Source organism: Dichotomopilus funicola (genome assembly GCF_033296635.1).
Source record: "Dichotomopilus funicola strain CBS 141.50 unplaced genomic scaffold C8A04scaffold_35, whole genome shotgun sequence".
Taxonomy (NCBI): domain Eukaryota; kingdom Fungi; phylum Ascomycota; class Sordariomycetes; order Sordariales; family Chaetomiaceae; genus Dichotomopilus; species Dichotomopilus funicola.
In genome coordinates, this window is record NW_026944056.1 from 96,859 (window position 1) to 115,542 (window position 18,684).

The following is an 18,684-nucleotide window of genomic DNA, read 5'->3' on the forward strand; positions in this document are numbered from 1 at the left end:
ATCGCTATCCTCGACGTGTTTCCCAACCACAGCTTTCGATCTTAGGCCCTAAGGCTCCGAGCCGGCGTAACCAGCACGCAACATGAACGCACCCTTTGCACCACCGGGCGCTGCCTGGCAGGAACATCGTACTCCGGATAATCGCGTCTATTACTACAACCCTCTGACCAAGGTCACGCAATGGACGAAGCCTGAGGATCTCATGAGTCCTGCAGAGGTAGGAATAATTTTAGATCTGTGGTGGTTTACGGAGTATCCCGGGACATAGCTTATACTGACTCATGCAACAGCGAGCGCTCGCAAACCAGCCATGGAAGGAGTACACGGCCGAGGGCGGTCGTAAGTATTGGTACAATACTAAGACAGAGCAGAGCTCGTGGGAGATGCCTGACGTCTACAAACGGGCTCTGGCTGGCGGCGAGGCAACCCCCACAACCCCAGCGTGAGCAGATCTTTTGTTCTCCCCCTTTCCTACCCCTGCTCGTCAAAAGACATCTCGCTAACCTGCTCAGTCCCGTGGCAACGCCTCTTAGTGCCCACAGCAACAGTCATCATGGTAGTTTTGGGGGTGGCGACCACTACCGCGATCATCGTGAGCCTATTGGTGAGTCGCGCCAACTGACCTTCGGCAACAACGTCCAGGCCCAGGCCTTCGTGCCCGCGACAAACGACCCCGAATATGCCACCGCCGAAGAAGCCGAAGCCGCGTTCGTCAAGCTCCTCCGCCGCAGCGGGGTACAGCCCGACTGGACCTGGGAGCAAGCGATTCGAGCGACCGTCAAAGACCCGCAGTTCCGGGCCATCAAGGATCCGAGAGAGAGGAAGGCTGCTTTCGAGAAGTACTGCCATGACGTTGTCGTCCAAGACAAAGAGCGTGCAAAGGAGAGGCTGACAAAGCTGCGTACTGATTTCGCGACCATGCTGCGGAGCCATCCCGAAATCAAGCATTACACTCGCTGGAAGACAGCACGCCCCATGATCGAAGGGGAAACCATCTTCCGTTCTACCAACGACGAGAACGAGCGGCGCCAACTCTTTGAAGATTACGTCGTTGATCTCAAGAAGGCCCACAAGGAGCAGCAAGTCGCGATGCGCAAGAGCGCCATGGATGGTCTGATCGAGCTGCTGCCGACCTTGAACCTGGAGCCTTATACGCGCTGGGCCGAGGCCCAGGGCGCGATTCAGGGCACAGCTCCCTTCCAAAATGATGAGAAGTACAAATCCCTCACCAAATACGACGTCTTGACTGTTTTCCAGAACCACGTCAAGGCGTTGGAGCGCAGGTTCAACGACTCTTTGCAGGAAGACAAGAATAAGAAGCTTCGCCGTGAGCGCAAGGCCCGAGATAACTTTGTGGCCCTCCTTGCCGAGCTTCGGAGAGACGGCAAGATCAAGGCTGGGGCAAAATGGAGTAACATTCACCCCCTCATCGAGCACGAGGAACGTTATCAAGCTGTGGCTGGGCAGCCTGGTTCAACAGCCATGGAGATGTTCTGGGATGTTGTCGAGGAAGAGGAGCGTGCCCTGAGGACTACCCGGAATGATGTCCTCGATGCTATGGAGGTGAGCCTGACCTAGGTCGTTTTGTTCCTCTACTTAACGGTATACTAACTGCTACTAGGACAAACACTTTGACATCACTCCCAAGACGGCATTCCCAGAGTTTGAATTAATCCTCAAAGGTGACAAACGCACGGCTAACATTGAACGCGACATGATGGAGCTCCTTTTCGAGCGGGTGAGTTCTTCCCGTTATTAGCCCACTTGCGAAGACTTTGTTCACTAACTTCGTTGCCCGATAGCTTCAAAAGCGAGCTAAACGCTCTGACGAAGATAGGCAGTCCGATCGTCAGCAGCGGCGCGCCCTAGAAGACCTCCGTTCTCACATGAAACGGATGGATCCCCCTATTGGCTTGGACGACACTTACGAGCAGGTTCGGACCCGATTGGCTCACGTCCCCGCCTTCCAGGCTGTCAGCTCCGACGAAGCCCGACGAGGCGCCTTCGAAAAGCACGTCCGCCGCCTCAAGGAGAAGGACGACGAGGTGGATAAGGACCGCCAGCGACGCCGCGACCGGCCGGATGGCTATCGTGACAGAGGTGAGCGATCTCATCGCAGCAGTGCCCGTTCTGTAAGGAGCCGCAGCCCCACAGAGCACAATACGTATGAAGCCGAGCGCCGCCATGCGATCGCTGAGCGCGAGCGTAACTACCGCAAGACTAGCGCAGCCGACGTCCTCCTCGCGGACCGTCGGTCTCCCGCTGGCCGGTCCCCATCCATCCGCGACCGCGAGCGAGACCGCGAGCGCGAGAGGGACCGGGACCGTGAGCCTGATCGTGACCGGGAGCGTGACCGAGATCGCGAGCGCGACCGCGAGCGCGACCGTGATAGGCGCGATTACCGCGAGCGCGATCACCGAGACCGTGAGCGAGACCGTGATAGAGACCGTGAACGCGAACGCGAACGGGACCGTGACCACCGTGACCGCGATTACCGCGATTACGACCGCCGTCCCCGCGCAGAGGAGGCGAATCACTACGACCGCGAGCGTCGCACCCGCGAAGAGGACCGCGAACGCGTCTACCGGCGCCGCATTCTCGACCGTGACGTCGACGAGCTGCCCTACGGCGATGAGCGGCCTTCCTCGTCGTACTCGCGCACGCGGCCCCGCGGCCCCGATGACGAACCCGACCGCCGCGACGGCAATAGGCCTGCCGCCAAGCGCGTCAAGCTCGAGAACGGCAGTAACGGGGAGCGCAGCGTGAGTGGTGGGACGAACGACGGGCCCCCAAGCCGCGGCCAGCGGACCCCGCTCCAGACTAAGGAGAAGGAGAAAGTCCTGTCGCCGAGTGTTAGGGCCGGAAGCGAGGAGGGTGAGATTGAGGAGGATTAGAGCATCTTGCTTCGAGAAGCTGCTGCCCGCACAGTGATATTGGACCAACAAGCAAAAGGTCCATCCCAAGGTGAGGCAGCAGTCCTCAAATATGCACACTCCCACTACTCTGAAAAAGGATAACTTTTGAGCCGAGAGCACACCGAGAAGGTTAGGAAGAGAGAGGGCGCGGCTTCGGGCCGTTTGCCTTTGCCTGGGTATTGGACGAGGAACAGGGGGGTCTATCTAATGTGAGAGCGAGGTGTTGACACACGCCCGGCTCAAAAAAATGTACGTTGTCCGTTTCACAAGCTCTGTTTTAACTTAACCGCGCCAGGTCGTTCGTTAGTAAAATTGAAGAAAAGGGCCACATTGTAATTGGTTAAATATGCACGCTCCTCGGCCGTCTTGTACATAAGTCGCTGGGTGCAGTCATGTAGGAATATCAAAAATACGAATGAAAAGTTGATGAGTCGTTTTGACTCTTGCCTCGTGATATCAAAATGCCCATGATATATGTAAGGCACCTTCGATGGAAGCGCGGCAACAGACCAAGACATCATGTTTTCAAAGACATCAATCAACTGATATTGACTCCTGAGGCTGCTTCTCTCTAAGGACTCAAGTAGCTCGAGCGGTTATATACTCACCCCAACCCTTTGCGGACTCTATCCGCCAGGGCTTGGCGGCAGCCATCCAAACTTGTTCCGCTGTCCCTCAATCTACCGAGATACCCAGCTAGAATCCCCTCGCGCGACTTCCACTAATCCTTCTTCTACAAGCAACATCTGCACTGTGGGGAGGTTCTAGCTCGAAGAGGCCCTCCCTCCTCTCTCGATAGGACCAGACAACAGGGCGATCGACTGCCGCCACCAATGTTAGAAGATGTCCGGATCGTCGTCCTCCGACATGCCCGCCTCGTCTGATGCACCGTCCGGATTTCCCTGGGCGCCGCCGGGCCGACTTTTGCATCCGCCAACCTTTTGAACGCCTAGAACGCCAGAATCAGATGCATCGCCGCGAGAGGGGCGGCGGTTGTGTTTGTTGTGCTTGTTCTTGGGGATGCCCTTTTCAAGAGCTCTTCTCGACGTCCTCTAGGAAGAACTAGTAAGAGGGAAGAAGTGGTTGGTTAGTCCAAATTCAACATGTGCGTCAGAAGGGGAATATGCTTACGTAGTTGCCGTTGAGCTTCTGTTCCTGGTCAAGCTGGGAGTTCGCCTTGTTGATACGAGGACGGAAGTTGGTGGGATCCCGGCGGAAGGTGACGTCAAGGTTCTTCAAGAACGTGTTGCAGCCGGTGAGCAGAGACTCGGGCTTGTTGGCATGCGCATCAATGCCCGGCTGGCCATCGAAGACGATGACGCGGTCGGCGAGATAGGTAGCCATGATGAAATCGTGTTCGACGATGAAGGCCGTCTTCTTCGCGTGCATGATAAAGCGCTTGATCACACGGCTGGCAACGATACGTTGTTCGGAATCGAGGTCTGAGAGCAATGGATTAGTCTAGAACTTGTATGCAAGCAAGCACAAGATCCGGTGAAAAAAATGCTTACACGCAGACGGTTCGTCGATGAGGTAAATATCGGCAGGCATGCCGAGGGCCAAGACAATGGCAACCTGTCGAGTGTTAGCAAGAAGCTGAGCTCCATGATTTCCAAGGGTGTTGAAGCGTACTCTTTGCAATTCACCACCGGACAGGTTCTTGACTTCTTGATCAATGAAGTCGTCAAGCTTGAGAGGCTTGACAACATCGGTCTGGAACTGGGGAGACAAAAAGGCGGCCTTGATCTTCTTGAAGAACAGCTGCCGGACGGTACCCTCGAACTTGGGCGTGATGGTCTGCGGCTTCATGCTAATCTTCATTTCGGGAACCTTCTGGTTGCCATCGGGCTTGAGAGCACCAGCCAACATGCGGCAGAATGTGGTCTTGCGCAAAGTCAGTTATCGGCCTGCAGACACATGCATGACCCACAAAACTCACCTTTCCAGTCCCGTTCTCGCCCATCATGACGATGATCTCAGAGTCAGAAAAGGCGCCGGATTCGATGCTCAGCTTGAAATTACCCAGCGTCTTCTCCATGGCCGGGTAGCGGAAAGCTCGCGACTTCTCCGCAATGAATTCCTCGCCGCTTTCCGCAATGCGGAATGTCAAGCTTTCTTCGCGGAAGCGCAAGTTCTCGGTCGGAATATGGCCGTCCAGGAAAATGTTGATGCCTTCCCGAACAGAGTAGGGAAGCGTGACGACACCATAGACCGCGGGCTGGCCGTAAAGGACACACACGTAGTCCGAGAGATAGTCCAACACGGACAAATCGTGCTCGACGACGATGACATAGTCATTAGCCCGCAGGAGAGATCGAATGATGCGAGCAGCGCTCAACCTCTGCTTGACATCAAGATATGACGACGGCTCGTCGAACATATAGCTGGCAGGGGTTAATGACGATAAGCAAATGGGCGCGCTGTGATGACTTACACGTCGGCGTTTTGCACGCAAACGGTACCGATAGCAAATCGCTGCAGTTCACCACCAGAAAGCAACGTCACGTCACGGTCATAAATGTGGCGAAGCTCTTGTTGTCCGTTAGTTAATATGTTGGGGGCTAGGGGGTAGGGGGGTTATGCACCGAGGGTGTCAAGAACCTGATCCAAGTTATCCAAGGACAGGCGGCTCTCAATCAGAGTTTTGACGCTCTTGTCGGGGCCGCGGATGGCCCTGGGAATCTGGTCGACGTACTGCGGCTTGACAACCGCCTTCAAGTCATCTTCGAGCAGCTTGGTAAAGTAGTCTGGCAGAGTGTCAGTTAATCAAGGCATCGAGCCAATCCTACCAAGTAAACTTACTCTGGAGCTCCGAGCCACGGAAGTACTTGATGACATCCTCCCAATCAGGCGGGTTGTCAAACCTGCCGAGGTTAGGCTTGAGCTTGCCGCTCAAAATCTTCAGAGCAGTACTTTTGCCAATACCGTTGGTTCCCACCAAACCCAAGACGTTGCCAGGCCGCGGCATGGGAAGGCGGTGGAGCTTGAAGCTGTTGGCGGCATAACGGTGGGTAATTTGACTCTCGAGGTTCGTGGGCAAGTTGATGATAGTAATAGCGCCAAATGGGCAACGCTTCGGGCAGATACCACAACCAATGCATAGCTGTTCTGAGATGAAGGCGATGCGAGATTCAGGGGTCACCTTAGGTGAAGCTGTTAGCTCCTATATCTGCAAGATCGGAGATGATAACTCCAGGTCATACCTCGATCTACCAAGTCCATTGTTAGCCTGCGAACACTTTGTGAGCAAGAAGGGGAAGAGGGGGGGGGGGGGGGGGCAACATACACAAAGTTTGCCGGACCGCACGACGGGGCATGATTTCTTGCACTCTTGACGACATTTCTATTCCTATCAGCACCCTCTTCTGACCTAACGGGTTGGTCTTCCAGCTTTTCCGAACCTTCGGTTTGCACTATTTGTACACAAAATGTCAGCACTGGCCCGTTCTCGTGCGCAGTTCCAAGGGAAGGTCGCAAGGGAGGTCTGCGGGGCAGTCATACCTTGTCGCTACTGACGATAGCGACACTGTTCAAAATAAAAGTTAGGCATGGGAAGTCCTAACACCGCTTATCGAGAGCCCGCCACCACTTTGGCGTTCAAGGGCACGTACCGGGTAAGTTTGTCGGCCATGGCGTTGCTTGTTGGCGTCTTGTGGGGCACAGCTGTTTGAGTATCTCGGCGACGTTGGTTGTCGGAAATCCGGCGTGTGCGCAGGTGAGCAGCAACCAATTCTCTCTCTCACTCTCGAAAACCGCACGATCGGGCGTCGGCTAGGTGGGATGATGCGTGTCGCGAGAGGTGGTCAGACCTCGAAATCTGGTTGCCGGCAGGAGGGGCACTTGCAGCTGTGGATCAAAATCCTGTCCCGCAAAAATGCCACCAACTTTGGAGTTGCCGCTTGTGGAGAGAGGGGCAGGGCAAAAATGTCGAGGGGCCATAAAAAACACAAATGGGGAAAGGCGGCGGTATCTTGGCACCCGTCAGCCTGAAATACGCTGCTGCTGATAGGACAGCAGACTCAGGTGGATCGAGAAGCACGCGCGCCCGTGAAAGACGAAAGCATCCCATCAACGAGGCTGCGAAGTCTTTGTGTTCTACTTCGTACATATTACCTATTCCAGACCCAGCAGCTACTATGTACACTCGATACGTTATGTGAACGTTCTCAGGTGCCCGTTCTAAATACTCAACTTTCCCTTTGAACGGAAGATGCTTTAAGTTGCATTTTCCCTCTCTATCTTTGGGTCTTGGGCATATGCTGTGATCTTACTAGTTAGTAATTGTTGTTCCCAAGCAAAAAAAGAAAGAGGATCATTTGATTCCCGTCATGTCAAGAAACTTATTTTACCGTCCTGTCGCGTGCGCGTGTACCGCATGTGCCGTTCGCCGGGCCAGCAGAAACAAAACGGGGAAACCTATGAAAGAGGTCGCCGTCATTTTTTCTCAGGCGCCGTCGACTATGTTACTTCGGAATGATGCAAGAAAGTCGAGATCCCCGTGAAAGAAGCCCGTTGACATGGACCGTGGGGAACGAGACGCATATGACACGGGTTTTCTTCGTCATTTTGATCGTAACTATGAACCTTACGGGATCGATCTGGATTTGTTAGTGCGAACGAAGAGTTTATAAAGGACGCCGCCCACACCCCGAACTCGACCATCCCTGGATTCGCTACCAACACCGAGGTAGTTGCCCTGAGATACACCAAGGAATCGACACTGCAAAGAAATCGACAACCTTCAAGGACCGACAACCGTGTTCATTTTACACATGACCATACACACCGTAAGGCTTTCTTTCACTTGCAATCATTGCGGTTTAGCATTACCCTTTGAAGGGTTGCCCGTTATATTTACGAGTGTTTTTCCCCTTTCATTTCCTTCTTGGCTTATAACTCGTCATCCCTCGTCGTCGTTGAGCTTGGCAACAAGTCGTTCAAGCGAGTACGGCTTGGGAGAGTGCTTATTAGTTGCAGCTGCTGAAGGCCTTGCTCAAAGTGGAAGGCCAGCTGTCAGCCTCAGGGAACGGTCTGTTGGGCCAATCCACGCCTTTCAAGTGGGGCTTGCCAGGTTCAGCACAGGCCACCGGGGGTGCCTAGCTCCGATTCACCATTTTCCATTCTCTCTCCTCCGACCGACCACCACTGCGAAGTCGCTACACCATCATCACTAAACCACACTGGGGTCTCCAGCTCTTCACAACCCCACCCCATCCTTGATCAGAGCATACCTTGGACGAGCTGAGCCAAGAGTCTGCTGTCTTGAGGTGCTGTTGATAGCCTGTAAGTGCTGCACTTGCTGTTTCTGGCGCTTCCAACCACGACGTGACCCGCCGTGTCTCGTCCTTCGAATCCGACATCGATCCCGGTAGACATTCATCACGAGAGTTACCCTACTACCTCCTGGAGGCACTGTACACGCGAATTTTGACGGAAATCGATGCCCGCGTCGAAGCCGATGCCAGCCACGTAGTCCGTCCGGTGCTCGTGCTTACTGACGGCCGCAATTGCTTCCCGCCATCGCCCCCAGCCTCGTCGTCATCACTTACACGCGCCGAATGCGACAAGCATCATTGAAACGCGATTGTGCCATGTTTTTTGCTGCTATCTTTTGATTACGAGTCGCGGGAACAGGCCCTACCTGAAGCCTTTGCTTGCGACGCTCCAACTGTGAGAGATTTCTTACTGACATCGTCGCCCTTGTAGCAAGCGGCTCGCGCTCGGGACATCGTCATGTCAACATCCCCGGAACCCGGTCCGGTGAATGGACACGCTTCGCCTTCAACCGACGAACGTCATTCCTACATAGCGGATGACGCCCGAAGTGACAGCGACCTGTCCGAATCCCAACCGGCTCCGCTCGACGCCGCAACGCCGGAGTCCGACGATGCTGCCGGGTCACCGGATGATGACGGACCCGAGTTCGCTCCAAATGAACAGGAGGAGCTGTCCGAGTCTAGTGAACATGAAGCTATAGACGATGGGGACTTCGATGAAGCCGGCAGTCCAGCCTCTGCGCAAAGCAGCGGCGCTGCCGATCGAGTCCATTCGACCTCTGCCCGGGTCATTATCAAACGTAAAACGGCCCCGACAACCGAGGACGATTACATGCGGGAGAACCCGGAGCTCTATGGATTGAGGCGTAGTGTATGGCGCCCCCTCTCCCCGTCCCCTCGATTGCTTCCGTGCCTGTCAACTAACAAGCGCCCCGGAACAGTCGCGCCCTTCGCAACGTCGTAAAGTTGTAAGTAATGCCGTCGTAGGTCGAGCTCTATCCGTGTCCTAACAACTGCCAACCAATAGGTCGATTCGGAGGATGAGGCAGAGGAATCGGATTCCGATGCCACCCCAGCCCCCCGGAAAGCGGTGAACAAACGCCGCCGTTTTGAGCGCTCCTTGCCTGGTACGTGAAGGCTGCGCTTATAACACCCCCATCGTTTCGGCGTTGGCTAATGCTCCTCTGACATTCAAGTTTCCAAACGGGGTACCCCAGCCCGCCATACTTCGGCCGACGATTCCGATTCCGATACGTACGGCGGCGCGAAAGCTCGTAGCTTCAGGAAGAAGATGCGACGGCAACAGGAACTGCAACCGTCGTTGGCCCTAGCCGAGAAACGCTGGTCCAACCGCCGCGCCGCGCAAGTCTCGGCTGGTGCTTACCAAGAGAGCGAAGCAGAGGACGAGGAAGACGAGGACGCTACCCCTGGGTATTGGGTCGCGGGTGTCGAGGATAACTCGCCGTACATTGAGAAAATCCTCCGCCATCGTCCCAAAGAAGGCGTTGTACTCACACCCCAGGCTACACGCCACGACTTCGAGTATTACATCAAATGGCAGGGCAAGTCCCATCTTCACAACACTTGGGAGACGACCGATTCGGTCGGAGGCTTCCGTGGGTTCCGCCGTCTCGAGAACTACTACAAGAAGATGGTCGAATATGAGCTTGATCTGCAGTTTGGTGGCGATGATATTAGCCCCGAGCAGCGCGAGCAATGGCTACTCGACAGGGAACGGGAAGAGGACGCGTTAGAAGACTTCACCAAAGTCGAACGCGTGGTTGCCGTTCGCGAGGGTGACAACGGGTTGGAGTACTTGGTCAAGTGGAAAGGCCTACAGTATGACGACTGCACCTGGGAGGATGCTTCCATGATCAGCGACCATGCACAAGACAAGATTGATCAATTCCTGGACCGGTCGTCGCGTTCCTGGCAGTCGGATCGAAAGCAGACTAACTTCGACACCCGCTCGAGGATGACCAAAATGGAGCAACAGCCAACCTATATCAAGGGTGGTGAACTCCGTGAGTTCCAGCTGAAGGGCCTCAATTTCCTGGCGCTCAACTGGACGCGGGGCAACAACGTCATCCTGGCTGATGAGATGGGTCTCGGCAAGACAGTGCAGACCGTCTCATTTCTTAGTTGGCTCCGCAACGATCGTGACCAGGAGGGGCCTTTCCTGGTCGTCGCACCGCTGAGTGTCATCCCAGCGTGGTGTGATACATTCAACCACTGGGCCCCGGATATCAACTACGTTGTCTATTTAGGACCCGAGGCAGCTCGCGCCAACATCAGGGAGCACGAGCTATTCGTCGATGGGAATGTCAGGAAGACCAAGTTCAACGTTCTGGTCACGTCCTACGATTACATTCTAGCGGACGCCGATCACCTCAAAGGAATCAAGTGGCAGGTACTCGCCGTTGACGAGGCTCACCGTCTCAAGAACCGTGAGTCTCAGCTCTACCACAAGCTCAACAATTTCGGGGTACCTTGCAGGGTTTTAATCACCGGAACGCCCATTCAAAATAACCTCGCCGAGCTGTCGGCGCTTTTGGACTTCCTCAACCCCGGCAAAGTCTTGATTGACGAGGAACTCGAGCTGCTCTCGACAGCGGATAACAACGAGGCCGCTGATGAGCAGCAGAGCGAAGCTAAGCGCATGAAAACACAGGAGAAGCTTCGGGAGCTACATGCCGCTATTGCGCCTTTCATTTTGCGGCGGACCAAGGAAACAGTCGAATCAGATCTACCACCCAAAACGGAAAAGATAATTCGAGTCGAGCTCTCTGACGTCCAGCTCGACTACTACAAAAATATTCTGACACGGAACTACGCGGCGCTCCGGGACGCGAGTAACGGTCACAAACAATCGTTGCTCAATATCATGATGGAGCTGAAGAAGGTCAGCAATCATCCTTACATGTTCCAGGGCGCTGAAGACCGTGTCCTTGCTGGGAGCACCCGTCGTGAGGACCAGATCAAGGGCCTTATCACAAGCAGTGGCAAGATGATGCTCCTAGATCAGCTTCTCGCGAAACTCAGGAAGGATGGCCATCGTGTCCTCATCTTTAGCCAGATGGTCAAGATGCTGGACATTCTTGGCGACTACCTCCGGATCCGCGGTTACCAGTTCCAACGGCTTGATGGCACCATCCCCGCTGGTCCTCGTCGCATGGCCATCAATCACTTCAATGCCGATGAGAGTGAAGACTTTTGTTTCTTGCTCTCTACCAGGGCTGGTGGCCTGGGTATCAATCTCATGACTGCAGACACAGTCATCATCTACGATTCGGACTGGAATCCCCAAGCCGACCTACAAGCAATGGCTCGGGCTCACCGCATCGGGCAGAAGAAGCCAGTCAATGTTTACAGACTTGTCGCGAAGCAGACTATCGAGGAAGAGGTGGTGAACCGTGCCCGCAACAAGCTTTTCCTAGAGTATCTCACGATCCAGGCTGGCGTCACCGACGACGGGAAGGCCCTCCGCGAGCAGTTCAAGGAGCACGGTGTGAACATCGACGAGGCTAAGACTTCTGAGGACATCTCCATGATCCTCAAGATGCGCTCTCAGAATCTCTTCGAGCAATCTGGCAACCAAGAGAAGCTTGAGCAACTCGATATCGATGCCATTCTTGAGAATGCCGAAGTCACAAAGACGGACATCAACGACAAGCTGAACCTGAGCAGCGGTGGCATTGACTGGGACAACTGGATGCAAGTCACGGATGTCAAAGTCGACGATTTGGCTCGCGATTGGGACCAGATCATCCCTGCCGACGAGCTTGCCGCGATCAAGGCAGACGAGGAGAAGAAGAAGCACGAAGAGTATCTGGCGAAAGCCATGGAAGAGAATGCTCCTCGTAAGGCCGCGCTGAAGGGGTCTAGAAAGAACGTCGACACGGATCGGGCCGAGCGTCTCGCTAAGAAGAGACAGCGAGAGAAGCAAGAACTTGAAGAGTTGGAGGAACAACGAGCCTTGCTTTCGGATCCGCGCCGCCCTTTGAACGAGAAGGAGACGCGGAATCTTATCCGCGCGTTTTTCCGGTATGGCTTCTTTGATGATCGCGAGGAGGAGATCGTTCACGACGCTCGCTTGAGTGACCGAGACCACGACTTCCTCCGGTCAATCATTGAAGACCTCGTTGCGGCGAGTAAACACGCTGTGGACACAAACAACGAAAGGCTGCGTGAAGAAGAGGAAAGAGCAGGAAAACCATTGGCCAAGAAGGACAAGAAGGCTGTCCTGGTTGATTTCGGCGAGGTTCGGAAGGTCAATGCCGAAACCGTCGTGGAACGGCCTCCCCAGCTCAAACTTCTCCACCGCGTGCTCGAGGAACACGGCGACGCCATGACGTTTAGACTTCCAGATGCCAGCAAGTCGGCTCAGTATTCCTGCGAATGGGGAGCACGGGAAGACGGCATGCTACTCATCGGCATCGACAAGTACGGCTTCGGCGCCTGGACACAAATCCGGGACGACCCCGAGTTGCAAATGCAGGACAAGTTCTTCCTTGAAGAACACAGAGTGGACAAAAAAGAGGAGCGCAGAAGAACCGATGACAAGGGCATCCAGTCTCCCGGTGCTGTTCATCTGGTACGGCGCTCTGAGTATCTGCTCTCTGTCCTCCTAGCCAAATACTCGAACGATGCAAACGCAAAGAAGGCCGTCGAAAACCACCATCGTAGCAAAAAGCTACTGACCAACGGCATCCGGCGCGGCGAAGGCAGCTCCGTCTCAGCTTCTCCGGCTCCACCGATGTCAAAGAAACCGAGCCAACACCGCGACCGTGACCACCACCGGTCGTACAGCAATGCCAACGATCGTGGCACGCCACGCCCAGACAAGCGGAAATACAATGACGATTATGACGAGCGCAACAGCAAGCATAGGAGGCTTGAGGTTGATGCTCGGCATGAGAAGAAGCCCAAAGCGGGGGAGAAGCCGAAGATCGATCCGGAGACGATGGAGCGCTACAAGCGAGACAGGCAAAAGGCTGTCGAAAGATTCCAGGAGCTTGCAAAGCTGCGTGATGATGAGATCGACCCCTCCGATAATACACAGTTGGTGTGGTCGGTATTGCGTCCTCTCAAGCCGAACATGGAGCGTATTATGCAGTCTAAGGAGCTGGTCCCCGCCGCAAAGGAGAGGGCGAAAATCCTGGGCGAAGAGATTCGCACTTTTGGAAGCTTCCTGAAACGCTTGAGGGCGGAGAACGAAACCGATCTTGAGAGCTTGGAGCCCCAGTTTTGGTGAGTCTAACACTACAACCCCCTTCTTGATTCCCCCCAAACGCCTTGCTAACGTGATTGCAGGGAGTTCTTGTCCTCGATCTGGCCGCTCGGAGAGGTCAAAGTGTCCGGTAAGCGACTCCAGAGGATGTTCCGGGACCTTCTGGAAAAGGACAAGACGAAACGGGAGGACGACCGATCCAACGAACCCCGGCGGCCGAAGAACCCGGACTTGGAAGACGGCGAGATCGCTAGTGACCGCGAAGAACGCCGTGCCCGAGACCCGTACCGCGACGACCGGCGCGAGGAGCGCCGCGAGGAGAGACGTGACGAGCGAAGGGACGACCGCAGGGAAGACCCCCCACGCCGCAACTACTACGACGATGATCGTCTTAACTTCTACCGCCACCGTCGCCCGGAGAATCGCGGTGTTCCCCTCCGTCACTCCTCATGGCAGAGCCGCAGCCCGCCGGCCCGGCACAGCCCCTACTAGTAATACTCGAGGTCGTCTTACGGTGTTTTGCTGTTATTTGTTTCGGCTGGCGACGCACGCATTGTTTTCTGTTCTTTATTTTTTCAGTCGCCTTTGACCATCCTTTCTTTGTCTTACACAACATGCATGGGACTGGCGTATTGGCACCGAAAGAAAGAAAGAGGAGACTGGGGCGGGCTCTTCTGCATATTTTATTGTTCTGGTTTTTCTGTTTTGCTTTTTTTTTCTTACTCGTCCTCAACTTGACAAAAATAAAGTACATCGCGGGCGTTTGCATTGGTCATTAGGAGATGGAGCCACATGCCAGTTCGTTCGGGTGGGTATCACTAAAGGATCTTGACAGCCGGAAGGTCCTTGTATTACCTTCCGAACATCTTTATGTGGCTTGGCAGCAATGGGTTGGGTTTGTGGGGGCGACTTATAGGAGGAGAAAAAAAGTAGCAGATGAGCATGAAGCCGGGCACATTTAAGGCTTAGCTTTGCCTTGGTGCCTGGCTTTACTGTGGGCTGCTTTGTTTTTTTTATTGTTTTTGTCTTTTTTCTCTGCCCTCTTTTTTTGCTGGCCTTTTGGGATCGATGTAATCCAGAGCCGTGCCTGTTTTAGGGGTTCTGACCTGCTGGTCGTTTTATGGGCTTGGTAGTAGTCTACAGTGTTATCATGGGCGTTCATCATGCGTCCTGGGTTATCTTTGGTAGTCGGGTCGGCTGCCCATTCAGAATTAGGGTTAGGAGGTACTCGTAGACGAAGACAAAATCTTAACAGTCATGGAGTAGAAATGGTGTGCGTGCAATGTAAAGCTTGATATATGTGTGGGTCCGTATTAAGAATTTGCCTTCGAAGGCCTTCGCGTTCAAGTTGGCGTCAAGGATGTAGAAGGTCGTATATTGCGAAGAATAAGAACAACCAGAAGCACAGAAAAGTCGGGCTGATATACACCACAAGTGTTGCAATAATAAGTATTATTTTATCTTCCGAGCCAAGCCGGGGACGGGCCAGCGCTTGATGCCTAACCGGGAATGTCTTCTACATCCTCACGGGTTCCTTGTCCCTGAACACCATGTTTCAACTCATCTGTCTCGCTTCCCCTCTCTGGAGACTACCTCCCAGACAGACTCTCCCGTCACGACTAGACCCAACCATTGTGGATGTCTATACATATTATATTTGAAGCCCTCAGGGGCAAGCAAGTGTACGTGTGTGTGACGGCGAAAATGTCATCTCGTCAACACGTATTGTTCCTTCTAACACAGTTCTCCGACGTACCCCTCAAACCACATCAATGGGTCAATCAATAAGGTGACCCATGCTCCTAGGCTTGGATGTGGGCGATATCGTCCCCAAAGCCGGCACCATCTTTGTCTCCCGGGCCGGCGTGTCAGGCATGCGCTTCGCAACAGATCCGTCGGTATTCGGGGGGCCGGTAAGAACGGTAAGCGGGGAGCTGTGCGGGACGCTGTTGGTTGGGCGCAAGGATGGGAGACTGAGAAAGTCGCTGGGCACATCGACGGGGGAGGACAGGTCGGAAGAGCCGGCTTCGGATGGGGGGCCTTGGTCGAGGATTTTGATGTCCTTGAGCGGGAGAGCTGCAGCCGCCTTGGTCGTGCGGAAGGCCTGGTCGACTCTGTTTTGGGGCTTTGCGGGGGCCTTCTTCGGTTGACGGGGCTTCTTCGGTTTGGTAGGGGCCTTGGTGGTGGTTGTTGCAGAGGGCTGGGCCGCTGTTGAAGGGGCGCCGTTGGCGAATAGGAGGGTACTCTGCTTGGGCTTGACCTTGGTTGATGGCTTGACAGTTGGGAGGGGGCTCCGTACGCGTGGGCTTGCGCCCGGCGTGGGAATGCCGGCGCATCCAAGTGACTCCAATTTGCAAGAAGTTGAGTCGTCCTCCACGCTTCTGGACCGCTTGGAGCCAAGGTGAAGCTCGATGCCGCCACGCCGTTGGGCATTGGCGTACTTTTTCTCCTTTTTCTCGTCGCCCGTAACCATGTAGTTTTCACGCTCCCCAATATCCTGCTGATCCCAGCGCGGCAAGCTAACCAAGCCAGCGAGGTCATCGCATTTGCCGCGCACGATATAATCCCAACAGTCCTTGAACTCGGTGCCTTGCGGTTCGGGGTTAATGTTGACCCAGGCTGTGATACCGCCTCTTCGGCTCCTGGTCAACTGGCACATCTCTTTGACAAGTCGCCGTACACCAGGGATTTTCAAACTTGTGCCAACAACAATGACCGCATCAGGCACCCTCCGGAGATCTGCTTTAGAAACATTCCCGATGGCCTCTTCGTCTGGGTTGTATTCGTTATACAGTACCATTCTCGGCCGGAGCCGGCCAATCCCGTGACTCCGCTTCCCCGCAAACGCCGTCCTAACCTGGTCCTGCTCCTTGCATTTTTCGCACAATGGAGGCTCTGGACCCTCAAATAATGATGCGTTGAACGGTTCGAGATGGCCGCACTTGGTGCACACCATCTTCTCGAGCCCTCCGTGGAGTTGGACCGTTGTTGGCCAGGGGCCTTTGGTGTTCAATGGAACTCTAGTTGCTAGCGGAGGCAATTGGGTTTCGAGGTTGTCGATGTTCTGCGTGTACATGCGCATAAGCCTGCCCTCGGTGGCCATCGACGCTATCATGTGGTGAAATGGGGTTGGCTTCGCCGCAGACGTCATCTGGGCCAACTCTCGGACCATGGTGTGGAAAGACTCGGTCGATGAATCGTGCTTGTACACTGACGCGTCGAAAAGGTGTTTCCCCGATGCTTTGAGCTTGTGCTGACCACGAACGGTCGCGAACAGGCCTGTAGACGACCGAAAGTCGGGAACTAAGCGGGCGCGTTAGTACGTTTGCCAATAGAATGACCCCTAGAAGAGGGAGAAGCGTGGGAAGTGCTGAGAGGGATCTGTCACCACTTACTTCCTGCGGACACAGAAATCCCGGCACCCGCGATAACTACAATCTTCTTCTTTTTCTGCATGGCCTTCTTCAGCCTGTCCAAATCCTCGTCCCATTCTTGACCGTTACTCCCCAAATCGATGCGACAGGTCGTGCGCTCTTTCGGGCCCGTCGCAATCCGGCGGCGCTTGGTTGGAGGGGGCCCGTCGGTCCGGACGCTGATTTCCTCTGTGGTGTCCGACATGGAGGATTTTAAGGGCGGTGTGCTGCTGCCGGGCGTGTGTACGCTGGAAGAGGGTGAGGGATATCGTTTGGAAACGTCCAGCGCCGGGCTGGGTGGGGAAGGCGATTGGGACAGGACGGAGAGCGGAGATGAAGGGGGGGATGAGGATTCAGGTTGGAGGGCCGCCATGGTGCTAAGTGTTGCTGCGGTTTGGTGGGAATGCCGGTCGTGGGTTTCGAAAAGTGGTAGGAAAGGGGTGAAGGGTTATGGCGGGAGCCTTAGGAAAACGGAGAGTAGTAGAGTTATATCATGGCTGACGTGCAACTTTCGTGTTTATCCCAGGTGGTTCGGTATTTCCTTGCCAGAATGTATTGAGATGCTGCTTGGACAATGCTTTCAAACGATTTAGGCGTGCGCGAGGGTGCTTGTTGACACGATGTCACCGGCTTATTGTGAACAAAAAGGGAAGAAAGAAAGTGGTTGAATTCAAATTTCAGAAATTCGCGATGGATTGTCCTGAGCGCTGGCTGGGCATTGTTCGAGTTGGCGTTCCTGGCCGGGGTGTTGGCAACCAAGCCAGTGACGGGCAGACGGCAAGGGGCGCTGCAGGATCCACGGAACCTCAGCATGGAGTTTCATGATTGGGTGATAGGACTCCAGCGAGTTCGAAATTCTCCACCCGTCCACCTCAACCGTGCATCAACCCCAGAAATTGAATGCCCGAGCCGAGAACATTAACACCGTTTAAATTGTTCAGGATTTCTCGAAACTGAGGAGAAGCTAAGAATCTTCTAAACGGCCAAAAGTGTTTTGTTCGACTTATTAAAGGCAAGTCTTTGTGGCGCTTATTTTGGCAAGGGGCCTCCTATAAGGAGGACATGTAAGCCGGAGACACAAAGACCGGAGCGCTTTCACCAACCGGGGGTGTGATAAACCCGGCACACCCTCGAAACCTCGTGGGATGGAATGGAACCAAAGGAAAGTATGCTAGGGATACAACCACCAACCACTGTGTATGCATCTTTTTATTATTATTTTTTAGAGTATTCATACCGATTAGCTCAGCGATACATTATTACCTAGTTCTCCAGGCGGTTGTAAGTTACAAGTCAAGTTGGAAGTTGGTGTGGTCAGCCCTGTGAGCTTGCTGCAGCCCGAAACAAATGACGTGCCTGGGCGATGAAGCCCTTGAGTTCCATGCTCCGACATGAGCCGCCCCACATGCAAAAACCCGTTGCTGGGAAACGCGGTCTGGGGAGGACAGCCTTGAGGCTTGGCATCAGCCTTCACCACCTGTCGCCGTGATTTGCCAGTTGCCTGGGCTGCCAACCAACCGAATCACTTGACAATATGCTGCATGCGACTTGGAAACTACGATAGAATTACGTCCTTTGGTCTGTAAGGTTCGCAGGTCAAATTATCATTTCCTATAAATTTTTGGTCTTGCTTGAGCCTAGTTGCTTTAATCCATTCTAGTCTATAATGAGTAACTTGCTGCTTCAATATCTTTCGGCCACAAGAGGATTATCCCTCGTCAGATAACATTCTCCCTCGGTTTCACGACGCGACGCCACATGAGCACCCACTGGTGTAACGACACCCCCAATACTCTCTGGTTTTTTTATTCCACCAACTTCTAGGACTGGGGGGGAATTCAACACAAATC

At 54.3% G+C, this 18,684-nt stretch overlaps 4 protein-coding genes across 4 annotated transcripts; 2 read left to right on the forward strand and 2 right to left on the reverse strand.

The window, feature by feature from the left end:
• Positions 1 to 82: 82 nt before the first annotated feature.
• C8A04DRAFT_12547 (uncharacterized protein) lies at positions 83 to 2,894 on the forward strand (the record flags this gene model as incomplete). Its single annotated transcript, XM_062777371.1, has 5 exons — positions 83 to 217; positions 291 to 442; positions 513 to 1,563; positions 1,622 to 1,738; positions 1,803 to 2,894. 5 exons carry the CDS (start codon positions 83 to 85, stop codon positions 2,892 to 2,894), a joined length of 2,547 nt encoding a protein of 848 aa, XP_062636610.1.
• An 857-nt stretch (positions 2,895 to 3,751) lies between these two features.
• On the reverse strand, positions 3,752 to 6,546 carry C8A04DRAFT_37602 (uncharacterized protein; the record flags this gene model as incomplete). Its single annotated transcript, XM_062783938.1, has 10 exons — positions 3,752 to 3,967; positions 4,047 to 4,357; positions 4,427 to 4,490; positions 4,548 to 4,799; positions 4,855 to 5,299; positions 5,350 to 5,446; positions 5,501 to 5,662; positions 5,718 to 6,057; positions 6,417 to 6,441; positions 6,527 to 6,546. 10 exons carry the CDS (start codon positions 6,544 to 6,546, stop codon positions 3,752 to 3,754), a joined length of 1,932 nt encoding a protein of 643 aa, XP_062636611.1.
• Positions 6,547 to 8,648: 2,102 nt separating this feature from the next.
• C8A04DRAFT_29056 (CHD1-like protein) lies at positions 8,649 to 13,913 on the forward strand (the record flags this gene model as incomplete). Its single annotated transcript, XM_062780870.1, has 5 exons — positions 8,649 to 9,062; positions 9,133 to 9,159; positions 9,219 to 9,318; positions 9,388 to 13,441; positions 13,505 to 13,913. The coding sequence occupies 5 exons, from the start codon at positions 8,649 to 8,651 to the stop codon at positions 13,911 to 13,913; spliced, it is 5,004 nt and encodes a 1,667-aa protein (XP_062636612.1).
• Positions 13,914 to 15,198: 1,285 nt separating this feature from the next.
• Positions 15,199 to 17,039, reverse strand: C8A04DRAFT_12523 (DHS-like NAD/FAD-binding domain-containing protein; the record flags this gene model as incomplete). Its single annotated transcript, XM_062777364.1, has 2 exons — positions 15,199 to 16,724; positions 16,817 to 17,039. The coding sequence occupies 2 exons, from the start codon at positions 17,037 to 17,039 to the stop codon at positions 15,199 to 15,201; spliced, it is 1,749 nt and encodes a 582-aa protein (XP_062636613.1).
• Positions 17,040 to 18,684: the final 1,645 nt, after the last annotated feature.